Consider the following 18,818-nt stretch of genomic DNA (forward strand, 5'->3'; position numbering starts at 1 on the left):
ATAGTAAAGTGGTACAATATAAAGTGAAATACACAAAAATATGAACTTCTCATACGAGTTATCACACAACTGCATTATATATACATTGGAGATTAACTTATAAAATAAGCTTCTTGCCCTTAAAAATGTTGATTTATTAAAGAGCAACATTTATCAATTAAAAATTTTCTACGTATTAATTTAAAATTTATATTATCCTGTAAGTCTTTCATGAACTGCGCCAATGCATTATAGGGTTTAATATCCAAATGGCTTAAATGTTTCTGAGTTCGTGATCTTTTGATTTCTTCTATGTGGATACCATTCCCCTTGACAGCATTTGTGTGGAGACTGCTTAGATTTGCTTTGCTTAAGAGTTCAAAAAGAATCACCCAATTTTTAAAAAAAAGTAACAATTTTGTTGTGTGAGATACGCGTGTGAACAAAGCGTTGTTGGAAAGAGCAAACTCTTGAGCTCTGCATGGTTCCCACTAGGTAGCCACACTGGCATCTGGAATTATGGGAATTTTTAAATCAAAGGATTACTGAATGATGGATCGGTCACACTGGACCAAATGATTCAGCCTTATGTTACTGGCCTCCAAGGTCATCAGACCTTGCTGTATGTGATTTTTTTCTTGTGGCTGTTAATAAAAGACTCTATTTATATGCCACCACTACCAACAACAATGAATGAACTGAGACATCGCATAACAGCAGCTGTGAAAGCTATAACTAAAGACATGTTTGCTGCAGTGTAGGAACAATTTGAATACCACATTGACATATGTCATGCATCTCAAGGCATATTGAACACCTATGAAAATGTGTAAAAAAATCATTGTATGTGTTTATTAGTTTCAGAAATACAGATGTGCCAAATCGGATGGTTCTTTTTGATACACCTAGTATAAAGTGATGGCAGAGTAAGTATTCCCAGTTTCCGGAAAAGAGGTCTGCAGTGAGCTCATGTAGGACTATGAGTAATTAAACAAACAGTCCACTTTTGAAAAATAAAAATTTATTTTAAATTAGATTTTGAACTGATCCAGAATGCTGTTCCACATGAGGCAACGGAATGAAAATATATCATTCTGATGCCTTTTAAAGTGCAAACATTTTCAGTAACTCTCAGTGCAAAGCAAGCTGATTTAAGTCTGTGCGTAAGGAAACTTAGAGTGTCATCCAGTTCTAGGTTGATGTCTTTGTCGTGACTCATTTTACCAAACTGTATATACTTTGTTTTCTTTGCATTCAGTGTAGGTCTAAGCTTATTTGCACAGAACCAAGTCTCAATACTTATTGGGATGTTATCAGTGATGGAACGTCAAGAGTTTTTAAAGTTGCTCACTATTAGACTTGTTTCATCTGCATATAATACAATTTAGGCAGTATCCTTTTGTAACTTGGAATCACTCACATATATGTGAGAAAAGGTAGTGGTCCCAAGATGCTGCCTTAGGGTACTTCTCAAGGAACTCCTTTCTAGGAGAGGTTGTGTTAGTGAAAACTTAATTGAGTCATTGGAGGTATGTAAATCTGAAGTACGACAGATGGCATATGGGTGGAGGGCGGGATTCTAATACAGTTAAACCAACGTGACCCCTGTAAACAATGAAGTAATAAGCCAAAGTAGTCAACAGTTTACAAATATCTTGTGGTCACCAAGGATTTCATGAAAGAATGTAATGGAATTTTCCAAAATTCGATGCAACACGATGGCTATGAGGCACTCGCAGCCTGTGGTTTGGCCGTATTGGGGAAGGCTACGAATGTGTTACCCGTGTGGTCAAATTCTTAAGCGTAAGTGAGGCCTACAGATTTTTCTCTATTTCCTTCAATAATTTCTACAAATATGACCTTAAGACACATACATGTAAGGGATACGAAAACCATAAAAACGCACCTTAAGAAACAAAAAGAAACTTTCAAATAGCGTACGCGAAAAAGCAACCGCCGTTAGAAAGCAATGGACTTGATAGCAACTGAGAGTAATGACAGATTTTGAATCTTCATTTCATCTAACCGTTCGTGAAACTCGCGCTAGGTGGTGAAATTTACATTACTGTATTGTAGTGCAAGTAGCGTGCCTTTGCGACAGTGGATAAAATTTTTGATGGGAAAAAAAAACTTGAACCGTATCACAAAATTCATATTAAACGTCGATTAATGGCGTGTTAAAACACACACACACACACACACACACACACACACACACACACACACACACACACACACCTGTAAGCACAGGAACCTGAAAATTGTGTAGAAATTGTTATGACTCCTCTTACGCTCAACTCGTTGATCGTTCTGCTACAAAATAATGGCTCTGAGCACTATGGGACTCAACTGCTGAGGTCATTAGTCCCCTAGAACTTAGAACTAGTTAAACCTAACTAACGTAAGGACATCACAAACATCCATGCCCGAGGCAGGATTCGAACCTGCGACCGTAGCGGTCTTGCGGTTCCAGACTGCAGCGCCTTTAACCGCACGGCCACTTCGGCCGGCCGTTCTGCTACAGCCACGGCCCAAACTCTACCACATGGAGCTAACCGGCATTTCATGTCACAGCCTTCAGACTAGCTATTAGTCGTTTGAAAGACAACAATCAGTATCAACAGTTTCAAAAAGATGACTATTATTGGTTAAAACCACTTAGAAAACGCACATTGCTTTCTGATAATTCAAATGCTGCAATATGTCACTTACAAAGTCGCGCCGTTTGGTTCATCACTGGAGTTGCAAGTAATGTACTTAATTCTACCTGTAGATAGCAGCACAATCTCAAGAAGTGTAATGCCTCCATAGTACACCTCAATTTTCTAACTGCTGTCATCACAAGAGCAGACAACATAAAGTGTGATCATCAAGCACAGCACTGGGTGACTTGTTTTCTGTGGGAGCAGATGTAAACATTGCGGATGTTTAACGACGATTGGTAGCAGTATGTGAATAGAGTTCGTTGTCGCACCCACTGCAGGACAGCTCCTCGCAGATTCGTAAGTCTGCGAAAAGACGTCTGCTCAGAGGTTTCTTCATAGCCCCGAATGGGTGGTAATTACAAGGGGTAAAGTCGGGAAGATGGTTCAAATGGCTCTGAGCACTATGGGACTTAACTTCTAAGGTCATCAGTCCCCTAGAACTTAGAACTACTTAAACCTAACTAACCTAAGGACATCACACACAGCCATGCCCGAGGCAGGATTCAAACCTGCGACCGTAGGGGTCACGCGGTTCCAGACTGTAGCGCCTATAACCGCACGGCCACGCAGGCCGGCAAAGTCAGGAAGACACAGTGGGTGTGGCAGTATTTGGAACCCCATTTCAGCGATGGTTGCTGTGGTTTCCCGACTCATGTGGGGATGGGCGTTGTGTTGCAAGAGCACATTTCATGGCGGTGCACGCTCTCCACACACTGTAACCACTCGACTGTGTGCATACGCAGCGCTTACGCGCTCCTTCCACATAAAACATGTCGTCCAGCGTTGTCCTTGATTATCACACTTCATGTCGTCCGATGGTGTAATGACAGGAGTTGGAAAATAGCGGTATACTGTGGAGGGATTACAGTTTCGTGATTGTGCTGCCACCTGCATTTAGACAAAAGTACTACATACTTGCAACTGTAATGAGCAGTCAACCGAATAAATGACAGGAAAATGTACACGCGCAAACAAACTTGACACCGGCGCCGTGGCTGATGGGAGCGACCGTAAGGCATTTCCCATGTATAGTCGCTCCCATCAGCCACCGCGCTCAGTATCAACTGTGTTCGCACGTGTAAATAAATCAAAGGGAAAGCCCTTCGCAATATACAGCATGCCATAAAACTTGTGCATCTATTTGAAATGCAAATAAAACGTTTCATAAATTAACTATAAACTTTTTGTTTGTTTGCTGCAGATTGTTGCTGTGACTTTGGAGATTAAGCACGAATACGCGGAGTAATAAAGAACATTTTTCTACAATTGAATTGTACTTCGTGCAGGGACAACAAAGTGTTCAGCGAGCCCAGCGGCATACAACAGAAAACTCCGTACTGCAGCAAAAAACATGTCATAAAGAAGAGATGTCTGTCAGTCTAGTGTAACTGGCAATGTTGCAGACTAAGTCAGTGGTGGCTGTCCAAAATCCCCGCGGGACGCAGGGAATATTGACAACGCCCGCGCATCAATGGCAAGCAGTCTCTCAAAGTCAGTTCACCGTTGGTCTCAAGAAGTTGGCATGCCAAAATCTTCATTATGAAGAATTTTAACAGCTTACTTCTACACATTCCCCTACAAAATTTAAATTTCCAAAAGGATATTGCCTGCAAAAATATTGAAATTTGCAAATGAATTTCTTTTACTGGCAGAAGAACACAGTTTCCACATGAAACTTATGATAAGCGATTAAGCTCATTGCCACTTCAGCAGCCTTATAAATAAAACGGTCGCATTTGGGGCACAGAACAGCCATAACTTATCCGCAAAACCGCAAAAGATCTCTCCACAACTAACGTGTTGTGAGAGATCGTGTTGCATTGTACGTTCTGTACATTCTTCTTTTTCGAAAATGCACAAAAATGATTATTACTATGAATGTTGGACATTACCTTGACACGTTAAACACTTTTCCAAGGCTATTAATGGCTGTGAAAAAAGACTGTTTTCAGCAAGACGGCGTAACCTGCCATATGGCATGTCAGACCACAGCACTTCATCGATAAATGTTTCCTGGTCGAGTTGTGCCTTGTAATGGAAACATCAGCTGGCCACCACAATAGCCGGAACTCTCGAATCCTGAGATTATTTATTTAGGGTTTTCTCCGGAATTTCGAGGATCGCATGATATTCTATAGCAGACATTAGCAACCTTACGTGACCCACGAGCCTGATCCACACTGAAGCTTACGGGCCACCTGGTCACGTGACACAACAGCAGAGCACCTAGCGCATACTGTCAGAACTATGGCGTCAGTGACAATGTTTCTGTGGTAACGGACCGATGTGCAAGACACCCCTTTGCCGACACGCCACGGCAAGAAATTATGCCTCAGTACACGCGTTTTTGAGATGCATTCAATTCATAACAACCCCATCTTCAGATGTTTACATTTATTTATGCATCGTGAGCATTGTTTACATACGCTGTTTGACAATAGCTACGTATCTTAAAAAGTTCGGCAGCAAAATTTTGCAACGCAGTTAGTAAAGAAATAATGTTCATAACATGTAAGTAAGTGCAAACATCTGTTCAGATGGGAAGCCAGGCATCTTGAAATGAGATCATGGAAAAATAAACGCCCCTTTAGGCAACTGGCTGCATGTATTTTATAACGAATTACTTTCAGTTTCAACAGTTGCGTTCCAAAACGCCTATAATGATGATTAATTATTTATTAATGTTTATATGAGAAAGAACAGGAAAACAAAATATGGCAATGAGATAAGAAATGGCCGTCGACAAGCCATTTGGAGTAACAATGTTTTTTTTTTTTTAAAAAAAAAAAAGCTCAACGCTGGATAGGGCGCACGGCACTCCGAGACACAGTGCTGCACAAGGTATATATAACTCCCAGACGCCCTTGCGCGCCTGGACGCCACGGAGAGGACGTTGCAGTGCTGTGCATTCAGTGGAAGACGGAAGTGGTAGTGTACATTCAATAAAAGTAATTTTTTTGAGACAGTCATGAGCAATGGTCACCGTAACTGTGCCGTGGCACATTGCATTAATACTCCTCGAACGACGACGGCCGTTATTTATCACGTTTTTCCCAAGGATGAGCACTTGCAACGTGAGTGGATAGTTCGATGCAAACGCAAGGACAAAGTGAATGTGAAAACTGCACGTGTGTGATCAGCTCATTTTCGGCTTGAAGATTATGAACGGGATCTGAGAAATGAGCGTCTAGGGTTACCTTCAAGAAAGAAGTTATTACCAACAGCAATCCCCTACATAAAAAATGAAAATTGAAATTTGTGTGAAATCTTATGGGACTTAACTGTTAAGGTCATCCAGTCCCTAAGCCGCACAGTCCACGATTGCAGCACCTGAGACCGTTCGGCTAATCTCGCGCGGCAATCCCCTACATAAATATTCCGAACTGACATGGGGAAGAAATTGCGGAAAGTGGTGTTGCAAACGAAAGGGTAAGACGTCTGCACATACATAACACTTTGAATAATTAAAACTGAAAAATTACCGTAATACAAACGAATTCACATAAATGCAACGCTTTTTGACGCATTAATGTATTGCTTTACGGGAGTGAATGACCCGCTATATTGTACAGGCAATAAATAATGTTGCTCAGGTGTATTTCCTTTTCCTCCTGGATATAATAGCTTCATTTGTCGTAGAAATAGCCGTTATTTTTACGTATTCTCGATATGTTAACTATTTAAAGGTAGTATATAGTTCAAATGACAAAATCAGCATATTTCGCGTAATTTGTTTAGATTTAGTTGTGTAAGAATAGCCGACACGGACCAGTTGACTTCGTAGCGTAGTGGTATGGTTTCTGTCTCTTATGTTGGAGGTCATGGGTTCGTATACCTGTATTTCGTTTTACAATTTTATTTTTACATTTTATCAAATTAAGCTATTGGAGCCGCTTATGCCACTGATATTTAATCGCTTTTGTCAATTTATCTGATTTTTAGTGAGAAATTAATGCAGTTGTACAGTACTTAGTAAAAAATTTTAGGAATAGTAGGCCTACACGGTAAAAAATTTTAGGAAGAATAAAATTAAATTCATTCTTTAGGGATCCGGAAGTCGTGCACAATGCTGTGGAGCAAGAAGTTTCCAAAAGCGAGCTTTGACGACTTTAAAAACTGTCACCGAAGAAAAAGAAAGTCGACCGAACCACATGTACAGATTGCGTTCATGAACTCACTGAAGTAGTGAATAAGGATTTGGAAATTAAGGAACTGAGGGCCGAGCTTGAACTTTTAAAAAAAACTGAATGCACAGAAAGAAGCGGCATCAAAAAAATGTTTTACGAAGTAAAACGAACGATCTCCGACGTGTTCTTTCGTTAAAGCGGGCAGAAAAGTCATCTGACGCGAAAGAAAAAGTCAAATTGCACAAAAGTGTAAATTGTGTGTTGTCAAAGTGTTTTACACCGGCGCAAATAAGATGCCTATTAAACGAAAATAAAAGGGTAAGTATAATTCAGAGGACATTGCCCATGCATTGACTTTAAGAGCTCTGTCACTTAAAGCGCCGGCCTTGTGTCCGAGCGGTTCTAGGCGCTTCAGTCTGGAACCGCGCGACCGCTACGTTCGCAGGTTCGAATCCTGCCTCGGGCATGGATGTGTGTGATGCCCTTAGGTTAGTTAGGTTAATTAGTTCTAAGTTCTAGGGGACTGATGACCTCAGATGTTAAGTCCCATCGTGCTCAGAGCCATTTTAACCATTTTCACCTAAAGCATAGACTTATTTGCGAAAGCGAAATACTCCTTTGCCGTGCAGGGCAGCCTTTCAGAAATGAATTTAAATGCAGCCCGGATATTCTTGAAGATATCCCGTGTTTATTGAAAGCCAAGTCACACACTTTTACTACTCAAGGGAGACTAGCAGTTCTGACATTTGACGAAATGAATGTTGATGGCCGCATATGTTAACGATTCGTCTGAAGACGTAGTAGTCGGACCACATTCCAGTGTACAAGTTTGCATGACACATGGGTTGTGTAAGCAGTGGAAACAACCAGTTTACTATGATTTCGACACTGTGATGACTAGTAATTTGCTTCAGAGCATCATTAAGGCAGTTGAGGAATCAGGAATGAGTGTTGTTGCTGTGACGTGTGATATGGGCGGAAAAAATATAAAACTCTGGAAGGAACTGTCTGTCGATACAGGGAGAACTTATTTCGTAAATCCAGCAGACGACACCAGGAATGTATGGGTTTTCTTCGATGTACCATATCTATTAAAGTTATTACGGAACCATTTTTTGGATACAGGCATTACGCTACCTGATGGATCCAAAATATCTAAGGCAGCTATACAGGAACTTTTAAAGCCTCGAAAGAGTGACTTAACGATAAAACACCACATTACTGAAGCGCACTTAAACGTAACTGGACGAGCAAGGCAGAATGTACGGATGGCAGCGCGCCTATTTTCACGACGAACAGCTCAGGCTTTGAAGTATGTTCTTCATTAAGACGTTGAAAGTAATTTTATTGAACTCGTTAACGACTTCTTTGACGTCCTGAACTCTTAGAGTTCCAAAAGATGAATGCTCACCCCTGCGTATTGGGTTTGGAATGAATCTCACAATTCAAGAAAATACTTTGAAGAGATTCTTAGTATCTGTTCAGCAATGCACGTTGGTGACAAAGAAAGAATGTTGCCTTTCCAAAAAGGTTTCATAACTTCAATAAAATCTCTCTTTGGTCTTTTCGAAAGTCTGAAAAGTATGGAAGTTAGCTATATATTAACTTGTAGACGGAATCAAGATTGCCTGGAAAACTTTTTTTCTAGGGTACGAGGATTAGGTATATTTCATAACAATCCTACACCTTTTGAAGTATGGAACAGTATACGTTTCCTTATCTGACGGGTAATGCAAGTGATATTTCTTATTCTGGGAACACGCCAGTTACTAAAGAATTAAACACAGAGTCTTCCTAGTGTGACGTCGGACCGGATTCTGCATCCCTAAGTTTCATTACCAGTGAGCTCTGTAAATGTTGCTGACGAAGCGCACCTACGAGAAATCCCAGAAACTGTGAATGTGGAAGAAAATTTACTGACAGACGTCGTAACAATGGGGGATGACTCTGTAATTTCAGATGTTCTTCCAGATGCGGTAAAATGCATTGCAGGCTATATTGCATTTAAATGCCACAACATTGATAAATCACTAGGCTTTCCAGGAGCAAAAAATGAAGGAGATAATGCTGCAGACTGGATATCAATTATATCTCGTGGTGGTCTTTACACTCCAACGTCAGCATGGGAAAACAGAATGTTGCAGTTTGAAGAAGAATTTGCTGCTTTTCACAGAAATGGAGTGTGTAAACAATAAAATGTCGTTAAGTTCTGTGCTCTGTTTTAAAACAAAAGTTTCCTGAGGTTCATGAAGCAGTTATTACTCTTTACGTAAAAACGAGAACATTTATAAGGATTAGGCATCTCAATCAAGAAGCAAAGTTGGAAGCAATGAAGAAATGTGCCGCAAAGAGGAAGCAGTTATGGATTGCATCGTCGTCTGGTAAACGACAGTAGAAACAGACTACTTTAACATTTGCTTCTTCATCAAACGAGTGAGTTATGTTTCATCTTAATTATCATTTATTTACTTTTAATGTGTACAAAACCTGTCATGCCCCTTGTTTTGACTTGTACAGATGCGTATCGAACGAAACCGAAAGTAAAATGATCGAGTATCATGGCACTGAGTCTGTGGTACAGCGCATTTGCCGTGTAAGCATACAGCTACGTTGCGCTAGGGTCCTCGTCGTGACGTCACGGCGCTCCACCCAATAGCAAGCGTTTTCGCCTGAGTGCCCCCCCCCCCCCCCCCCCGCCCTCCCTGAGTCCTGCATACGTGGCCTCCAAGATCGCCAGACATTACCCCAAGCGATTTCTTCTTATGGGGTATGTGAAGGAAAGTGTGTTCCTCTCTCCGTTACCTCGTGACGTCTAGATGTTGTTCGTGCTGCTGGTGGACATTTAAAGGATGTGTAATAACATAGCAAAAACTTTTAAGATTTTGCGAGTATTTTTTAGTTCATTCCATGTTGGTAGTATATTTTTTTTCGATAAATATGAGTTTTGAAATCATGTCATTCTTTTTGAAGCACCCTGTACTATACAGAAGCCAAACTGGAAACGGGCGAACAACACAACGACTTGTCAAACCGAAAATACTCGCCCTCTCACGCTCAATACGTAATGGTCATACGGAGAATATTTTCGTCGGAATCAATACTGATCTTCAATATTTCTAACTAAACTTCCGCCGGGTCATCCTCTGCCGATAGGCGTCACGGCAAGCAGATATGGAGGGGCATGTTGCCAGCATTCCACTCTTTCAGCCGTTATCAGTTTTCGTGACCAGTGCCGCTACTTCCCAGTCAAGGAGATCATCAATTGGCCTGACAAAGGCTGACTGCAGCCCTCCTCCAAACAGCGTTCGGCAGAGTCGGACGCTCACCCATCCAAGTACTAGCCAAGCCCAACTGCGTTTAATTTCAGTGATCTGACGAGAACCGATGTTATCACTGCAGCAGGGCCTTTGGCTATCAATATTTCTCGTACTGACAATACGACAACACTCACCATCAGAATGTTATTATGAGGGTAATCCTATTTTTTTATAAGTACATAGACCTGTTTATTTCTACAATGGTTTACATCAGTTTACAGCTTGAACATTTAGCTATTTTTCGACGTAATCACCATTTCTGTCGATACATTTTTGTAGACGCTGTGGCAGTTTTTGTATGCCCATGTCACATCAGCTCGCCGCCATCCTGTTCAGAAAGTTATGAACCTCTTCTTTCACCTCGTCGTCGGAGCTGAATCGCAAGGTTTCGTCACCTGTGACGATTGGGTCCAGAAAGTTGTCCTGTTCGGCTGCAAGGCGTTGAAGAAATGCGCGGGAAGCATCAACTCGTACCGAGCGAGGTGGCGCAGTGGCTAGCACACTGGACTCGCATTCGGGAGGACGACGGTTCAATCCCGCGTCCGGCCATCCTGATTTAGGTTTTCCGTGAATCGCTTCAGGCAAAAGCCGGGACGGTTCCTTTGAACGAGCACGGCTGACTTCCTTCCCCGTCCTTCCCTAATCCGATGAGACCGATGACCTAACTGTCTGGTCTCCTACCCCAAACAACCCAACCGATCAACTTGTTGCCGAATGTGGTCCTCAGTCAACATGCGTGTCACCCATCTTACGCACACCTTCCGGTAGTTCAATGTTTCCGTTAAAATTCTGTGAGCGGTGCTTCGGGAAACCTCAGGAACCAACGTGCAGAGATCATCCACGGTGGTCCGCCGATCTTCACGCATGCTTTGCTCAACATTCAACACTGTCTCCTCAGAAATTGACCGTCTCCCGCTCCGCTGTTCGTAGCGAATTTCGGTCCGACCAGCTGCAGACACACTACACCACTTCGAGCATTTTTGACATCCATGCACGACTCAACACACGTTTCCTTCAATTGGCGATGGATTTCAATTGGCGCAGTGCCCTTTGCGTTCAAAAACCGAATGACCGCGCAATTCGCACTTGGCGGTAACATGCAGCGGGAGCTCCATTCTCAACGGCTGCCAAGCCAGGATTGAGCGCCTCAGCGCAGCGTGCGCATGTTTACACACAGCGCGTGAAGCACTCTTCATAACAGTGTGACCAACTGCCACACAAGCGGAGTTCTGCACTTATATAAAAAAAGGAGACCTTATTTTTGGGATTACCCTCGTATAATGACGTACTGACAATAACATTGAAACAGTGCGGCTTCCTTCCTTTCCGTTGGTTGGTTGGTTGGTTGGGGACCAAACAGCGAAGTCATCGGTCCCATCGGATTTGAGAAGAATGGGGAACGAAGCCGGCCGTGCCCTTTTAAAGGAACCTAAATCTGGATGGCCGAACACGGGTTTCAACCGTCGTGCACGCGAATGCGAGTTCAGTGTGCTAACCATCGCGCCATCTCGTTCGGTCTTTCCTTCCTTGTGACATTTGTTCTATGCTTGGGATTCCTGACAACAATACATCGATATATCTGAATCAGTTACGCGATATTTTTAATCGATATTAATCCAGTCGTTATACCGGTAACATCAATATTTTGTGGCGATATAATCAGAAAACAATATTTCGGTCATCTACTCGTAACAGAGAAAATTTAACTTTTACTTCATTTTTTAATACTGAAATAATTACAGAACAAGAACGGTAGCCATAGTTTTTCCTTTAAAGGTCTTAGAGAAATTTTGACTTGTCAGTTGTGTAGTTTGGTAACCTTCTATCTTTTGAAAGTAACTGTGGTAGAACAGTTTGAAATGTAATTCTCGAAACGTGGAAGGTAAAAAGAGAGGAACTCTAGACATTGAAGACATTTCTCCAGAATTATTAGTATATTTATAGAATCAATAATCCTTGCACAACCTGGATAGAAATATCTCAGTCGAGTTCCAGTCTGTATTTCATAGCTACGCAATATTCATCAGCTGAGGGAACTTCAGTTGCAGCAGGAAGACTATTATGAAAAGCTGGTGAAGAAATTTCTGGTCAGAGAAGTAGATAAAAAGCAGAACATGCCAACAAATTACTTTTTTAAATTTCGTAGACAGTAAATTTCATTCATATTATCCGTATTTTGAGTCTTTTTCGTAAGACTTTTCTGATGATATCTAAAATAATGTATTATTAAATTTGGTTTTTCCTTAATTTTTTTATCAATCCAGAAAACCGACTCCTCACAGTTTTAAATAACACGTGATATTATTAAGTTATTGTTCGATTAATCACCGTTATCGGTTTTTTTAGCGGTGATATCCGATTCTAGCGAATATTGATATTCATCATTCGAAGTCCCATCCCTAAATGTTCCATTACAGACGATAGGCACGAATCTTATGTTGTTAGCACCGTACGAAATGGCCGGAACTGCTCAAACCAATGACAGCAAAACTTATTGAAACCTTTACAGGCTGTACGGCCAATAAGAAAGCATTACTCATGTAGCGAGCCGAGCGTTGGCGGAAATTTCCGAAAATGTATCCCAGGCGTAGTGTAACTGGATAATTTCACTCTCTCTTGCACTAAATTTCCTCTGCGGACCGGTTTGAAACAAATGGCTGGCGGATCTGGGTCGTGGCCGCCAGTTGCCGATCAGCTGTGCTACAGATTCCTTTCTGTCAAAACGTGAAAAGTGGACATACCTGGCCCTGGTCTTTCACAAATGAATTCCAGACTTTCTTTTTCTACCGCCTTTATCCCGCATTGTGCGCAGGGTCGGCATGGTTAAGTACGGAATTGGCTTGGTTAATTTTAAGGGGTGGCCGGATGCCCTTCCTGCCACCACCCCATACCCCCCCAGGACGGAAGTAGTCTAACCCACCTGTCTGCGTCTAGTGTAAATCGTGAAATAGTGTGAATGTGTTTCAAATGTCTGCGTGTAACTGAGGCGGGACGTGGGAATAGGCCCGGTATTCACCTAGTAGGATGTGGAAAACCGCCTAAAAACCGCATCCAGGCTGGCCGGCACACCCGTTGTCGTCGGTAATCCGCCGAGCGGATTCGATCCAGGGCCGGCGCGCCTACCCGAGTCCAGGAAGCAGCGCGTTAGTGCTCCCGGCTAGCCTGGCGGGTCAAATGAATTCCACACTATAGGCTGTAAATAGCTACGAACATTTCAGTCGTAACGAAACAAATTATCTGCTTTTGGGACACCCTGTATCTTTTAGCGCGGCTCCGCCACCGAGCTTTGTACTATGAACCGTTCTTGTTATGAGCTATCCTCATGCCAAGACATCTTGACAATGGCGGCAGGAGGCCTAGACAAGTAGGTCAGAGCAGAGTAGAGCAGCGTAGAGCAGTGCAGCCAGAGACTCACCTCCCTGAGCACGATGAAGTTCTCAGCGACGCCGTCGAGCACCTTCTCGAGGTAGAGGAAGCAGCCGTTGCTCTTGATGTGCAGCTGGTTGAGCATCTCGGCGGTGTCGCGGCTGATGTGCTGCCGCAGCGCGTCCTCCTGGTCGAGCCGCGCCAGGATGTACTGCTGGACGTCGCGCACCACCTGCGACTTGCGCAGGTCGTCCAGCGCGATGCGCCGGAAGCCCGCGAACAGGCGCGCCACCGCGCGGCTGTGCCTGCCACCACAACAAACCCTCCTGTAATCCTTCACTCTCCCGACAGCCTCACATTCCTCATGCGAGGTCGGTCTAAACTGTTTTGAACGATATCGGTTACAGTTTCACTGGGTATCAGTCTCTTGGTATCGGTCATTTCTTTATTTTTGTATGTTCAGTTTTATTTTCTGTGCAAATAACAGTTGTGTACGTTGTTCTGTTATATCTAGATAATTAACCAAAATGGTTCAGTCCCCTAGAACTTAGAACTACTTAAAACTAACTAACCTAAGGACATCACAAACATCCATGCCCGAGGCAGGATTCGAACCTGCGACCGTAGCGATCGCGCGGTTCCAGACTGTAGCGCCTAGAACCGCTCGGCCACCCCGGCCGGCGATAATTAACCAGCTTAATGTGTAACTGACACTTCGTGAATAACCAAATAACATGGATAATCCAAAAACACAAGTTTTTATCAGAAAATGCTATTTACGAGGGTGAGTCAAATGAAAACCTTAAATATTTTTTTAAGTTCTATTTATTGTGCAGAAGTGGTACGAAGCTGTATCACTTATCAACATAATCTCCCCCACGCTCAATACAAGTCCTCCAGCGCTTACAAAGTGCATAAATTCCTTTAGAAAAAAATTCTTTTGGTAGTCCGCGCAGCCACTCATGCACCGGGTGGCGTACCTCTTCATCAGAACGGAACTTCTTTCCTTCCATTGCGTTTTTGAGTTGTCCAGATATATGGAAATCTCTTGGGGCAAGGTCTGATGAGCATGGTGGATGAGGAATACACTCAAAATGCTGGTCTGTGATTGTTGCAACTGTTGTACGGGCAGTGTGGGGACTTGCATTGTCATGTTGCAAAAGGACACCTGCTGACAGCAATCCTCGTCGCTTTGATTTGATTGCAGGCCGCAGATGATTCTTTAGGAGAGCTGTGTATGACGTACTGGTGACAGTCGTCCCTCTAGGCATGTAATGCTCCAAAATAACGCCTTTTTCGTCCCAAAAGAGTGTCAGCACAACTTTCCCTGCTGATGGTTCTGTTCGAAACTTGTTTGGCTTTGGTGATGAGGAATGGCGCTATTCCTTGCTCGCTCTCTTCGTTTCCGGTTGGTGGAAGTGAACCCAGGTTTCGTCCCCAGTAACGATTTTTGCAAGGAAGCCATCTCCTTCTCGTGCAAAGCGCCGAAGAAGTTCTTCACTAGCATCAACACATGGTTCTCTCATTTCAGGAGTCAGCTGCCGTGGCACCCATCTTGCAGACTCTTTGTGAAACTGGACCACATCATGCACAATGTGGTGTGCTGACCCATGACTGATCTGTAAACATGCTGCAATGTCATTTAGTGTCACTCGGCGGTTTTCCTTCACCATGGCTTCAACTGCTGCAATGTTCTGTGCAGTCACAACTCGTTGTGTCTGACCTGGACGAGGAGCATCTTCCACCGAAGTCACATCATTTGCGAACTTCCTACTCCATTCGTGGACTTGCTGCTGTGACAAACACGTATCACCGTACTGAACCTTCATTCGTCGATGAATTTCAATAGGTTTCACGCCATCACTACGCAAAAACCGAATAACAGAACGCTGTTCTTCTCTGGTGCAAGTCGCAAGTGGGGCGGCCATCTTTATACTGATACTGCAACGGTATGTGTGCATCTACACTATGCTACCACCTACAGGCCATTCTACACGCTATTTGTAGCACGCTTACCAACTTACAGGATAACGGCGCGAAATTTCGATTTGTTATTACAAATTTAAAGTTTTCATTTGACTCACCCTCGTACAAGATACAAAGGGCGTTCAAAAAGTTTTGCATAGTCGTTTCTAATTTTTTTATTTTTTGCAGAAGGAGAATGAAATTTTTTGTGAAGACACTTGGAAAATTTACCTATATGTTGGTATACAGGGTGGTCCCGAATTCATGGTACAAACTTTAATGGTAGGTGCAGGACATTGTAACAAGGATATATTGTATAGGAATGTATAGTCCCAGGTGACGCGGTGAGGCGTAAACAGGGGAAATAACGGCCGAAAGGAAAACGAAAGATTTTATTGAAATCGTTGTTGACAAGTGTCATGTTTACAGTAAGTGTTCAAAATTGCGTCCACCATGAGCGATACATGCTTGACAGCGTCGGTGCAGCGATTGGCGTACACGTTCAAAGATGCCTGGTATTTCACGCACACCTGCAGCAGCTACAGATATGCGAGCAACGAGATCCTCATCTGAGTCAACTGGAGTCTCATAAACAAGACTCTTAAGATGTCCCCATAAAAAGTAATCGAGGCAAGAGAAATCAGGAGATCGGGGTGGCCAAGGGACTGGTCCACCACGCCCAATCCATCTAGCACCAAACGTGGCATTCAGGTAATTCCGTACAGCAGTGCTGAAGTGTGCTGGCGCTCCATCGTGCTGAAACCACATGCGGTTACGAATGGCGAGCGGAACATCTTGCAGCAGTTCTGGTAACACTTCTTGCAGAAAAATAAGATAGCTTTCGCCACAGAGTCGCGTGGGTAGTAAGTATGGCCCAATCAAAAAGTCGTTCACAATACCAGCCCACACATTAATACCGAAACGTTGTTGATACGCATGTGGACGCGTTGCATGTGGATTATCTGTTGCCCACACATGGGAATTGTGCGCATTAAAGACACCCTCGCGTGAAAATGTCGCTTCATCTGTAAATAGCACATGACCTACGAAATCCGGCTGCAACGCACATTGCTGCAACAACCACTGGCAGAAGTTCACGCGAAGAGGATAATCTGCCGGATTCAATGCTTGTACTTTTTGAAAATGGAAGGGGTGTAAGCGATTTTCATTTAACACTCTGCATACAGTCTGATGACTCACATGTACGTCACGCGCAACAGTTCTTGTGCTTGACTCGGGTCTATCAGCCACTATGTTCAAGATGCGTTCTTCCAGTCTTGGAGTGCGTACAGCTCTTAATCGACCAGCGTCATGTCTGTTGACGTCGAACGTACCTGTTTCACAAAGTTGACGATGTAACCGTTGAAAAATTCTATGATCCGGCATTCGTCGATTAGGATACTCCGCGCGATACATTCGTAACGCAGCTCTGGCGTTACCATTTGCACGGCCGTACATGTAATGCATGTCTGCTTTTTCTGCATACGTAAAGTCACCCATCGTCTACGGCAGCACAATTGTGAATGGCGCTTGTCCCTACTGCGATACATCATGTTCATCTACTGCCCTCTACCGGCAGTGACACCAACCGATCACTCCATTTCTCTTTCCCCTGTTTACGCCTCACCGCGTCACCTGCGACTATACATTCCTATACAATAAATCCTTGTTACAATGTCCTGTACCTACCATTAAAGTTTGTACCATGAATTCGGGACCACCCTGTATAAAAGTATTTTCTTTTATTTACAGGTGAACCATAATGTACCATGAAGTAGATGTCAGGTTGCGACAACGGTCGGTAATGGAGTTCCTCTTTAAGACCAGCGATGACTCTGCCACATCGATTCACAAGAAGTTGCCCCCTGTTTATGGGAGGACACAGTGGACCGCAGCAGTATCCAGCGGTGGTTGTAGAGGTTTGAAGATGGTGATTTCTGTCTATTGGACAATCCGCGATGCGGTAGGCCATCCACGACAGTGAGTGACGTTAGTAAGGACACCATTGATCAAATCATTAAAAATGACAGATGTTTGGCGACACGACAGCTTGCTGAAATGACTCGTTTGTCATTGGGTAGTGTGGTATCACTGGTAGAGTCACCAGGGTACAGAACAATCTGTGCAAGTTGGGTGCCTCGATTATTGATAAGAGAAATGAAAACGATGAGGAAGAACGTGTGCGAGAGTCTCATGAAGACCTTTACTGAAGAGTGGAAACTGTTTTGACGGCGTCGTTACCCAGGATGAAACATGGTTGTTTTTGTCCGAACCTGAGTGCAAAGCCAGAGCATGGAGTGGCGTCGTCCAGGTACCCCTCGGAAGAAGAAACCAAGACTTTCACGAACATCAGGCCGAAAGATGATGGTCTCCTTCTTCTGCGATCCGTGTGGTGTCATATTCATCGAATTTTTGGAACCTGGCTCCACAATTAACCGGGACCGTGACTGTTATTGGACAAGCTGCGACGTGCCATCGAGACCCACAGCTTCAGGGCCAGCTGTTCATCAGACTACAACATGACAACGCCAATTCACATACAGCTCTTATGACGCAGAAGAAAATCAGGAAAATGGGTTCGAAAATTGTTCCTCATCCTCCCTACAGTCCGGAGTTGTCTCCGTCTGATTTTTAACTCTTTGGTCGTCTGAAGGCCCACCTGCGCGGTAAAACATTTGATAGTGAGAAAGACCTTATTTCCTGTGTCAAGCGATGGTGTAGAAGTCAATCCCCAAAATTTTACCAAAGTGCATTTACGTCATGGAAATAACGTTGGGCCAGATACGTCACAGCTGAAGGAGGCTGCATTTAGTACATCTACATCTACATCTACATGGATACTCTGCAAATCACATTTGAGTGCCTGGTACAGGGTTCATCGAACCGCCTTCACAATTCTCTATTATTCCAATCTTGTATAGCGCGCGGAAAGAATGAACACCTATATCTTTCCGTACTAGTTCTGATTTCCCTTGTTGTATCGTGGTGATCGTTCCTCCCTACGTAGATCGGTGCCAACAAAATATTTTCGCATTCGGAGGAGAAAGGTGATTGGAATTTCGTGAGAAGTTTCCGTCGCAACGAAAAACGCCTTCCTTTTAATGATTTCCAGCCCAAATCCTGTATCATTTCTGTGACACTCTCTCCCATATTTCGCGATAATTCAAAACGTTTTGCCTTTCTTTGAACTTTTTCGATGTACTCCGTCAGTCCTATCTGGAAAGGATCCCACACCGCGTAGCAGTATTCTAAAAGAGGACGGACAGACAAGTGCAGTCTCCTTAGGACGTCTGTTACATTTTCCAAGTGTCCTGCCAACAAAACGCAGTCTTTGGTTAGCCTTCCCCACAACATTTTCT

At 43.3% G+C, this 18,818-nt stretch overlaps 1 protein-coding gene across 1 annotated transcript in view; it reads right to left on the reverse strand.

Annotated features, from left to right (window-relative positions):
- LOC124712338 (ankyrin repeat domain-containing protein 50) overlaps nucleotides 1-18,818 on the reverse strand; it is a 151,105-nt gene that overhangs the window by 111,881 nt on the left and 20,406 nt on the right. Inside the window, exon 4 of the mRNA XM_047242633.1 lies at nucleotides 13,544-13,799. Coding sequence (XP_047098589.1) covers nucleotides 13,544-13,799 — 256 coding nt within the window. The remainder of the gene's footprint in view (nucleotides 1-13,543; nucleotides 13,800-18,818) is intronic.

Source organism: Schistocerca piceifrons, chromosome 8 (genome assembly GCF_021461385.2).
Source record: "Schistocerca piceifrons isolate TAMUIC-IGC-003096 chromosome 8, iqSchPice1.1, whole genome shotgun sequence".
Classification (NCBI taxonomy): Eukaryota; Metazoa; Arthropoda; class Insecta; order Orthoptera; family Acrididae; genus Schistocerca; species Schistocerca piceifrons.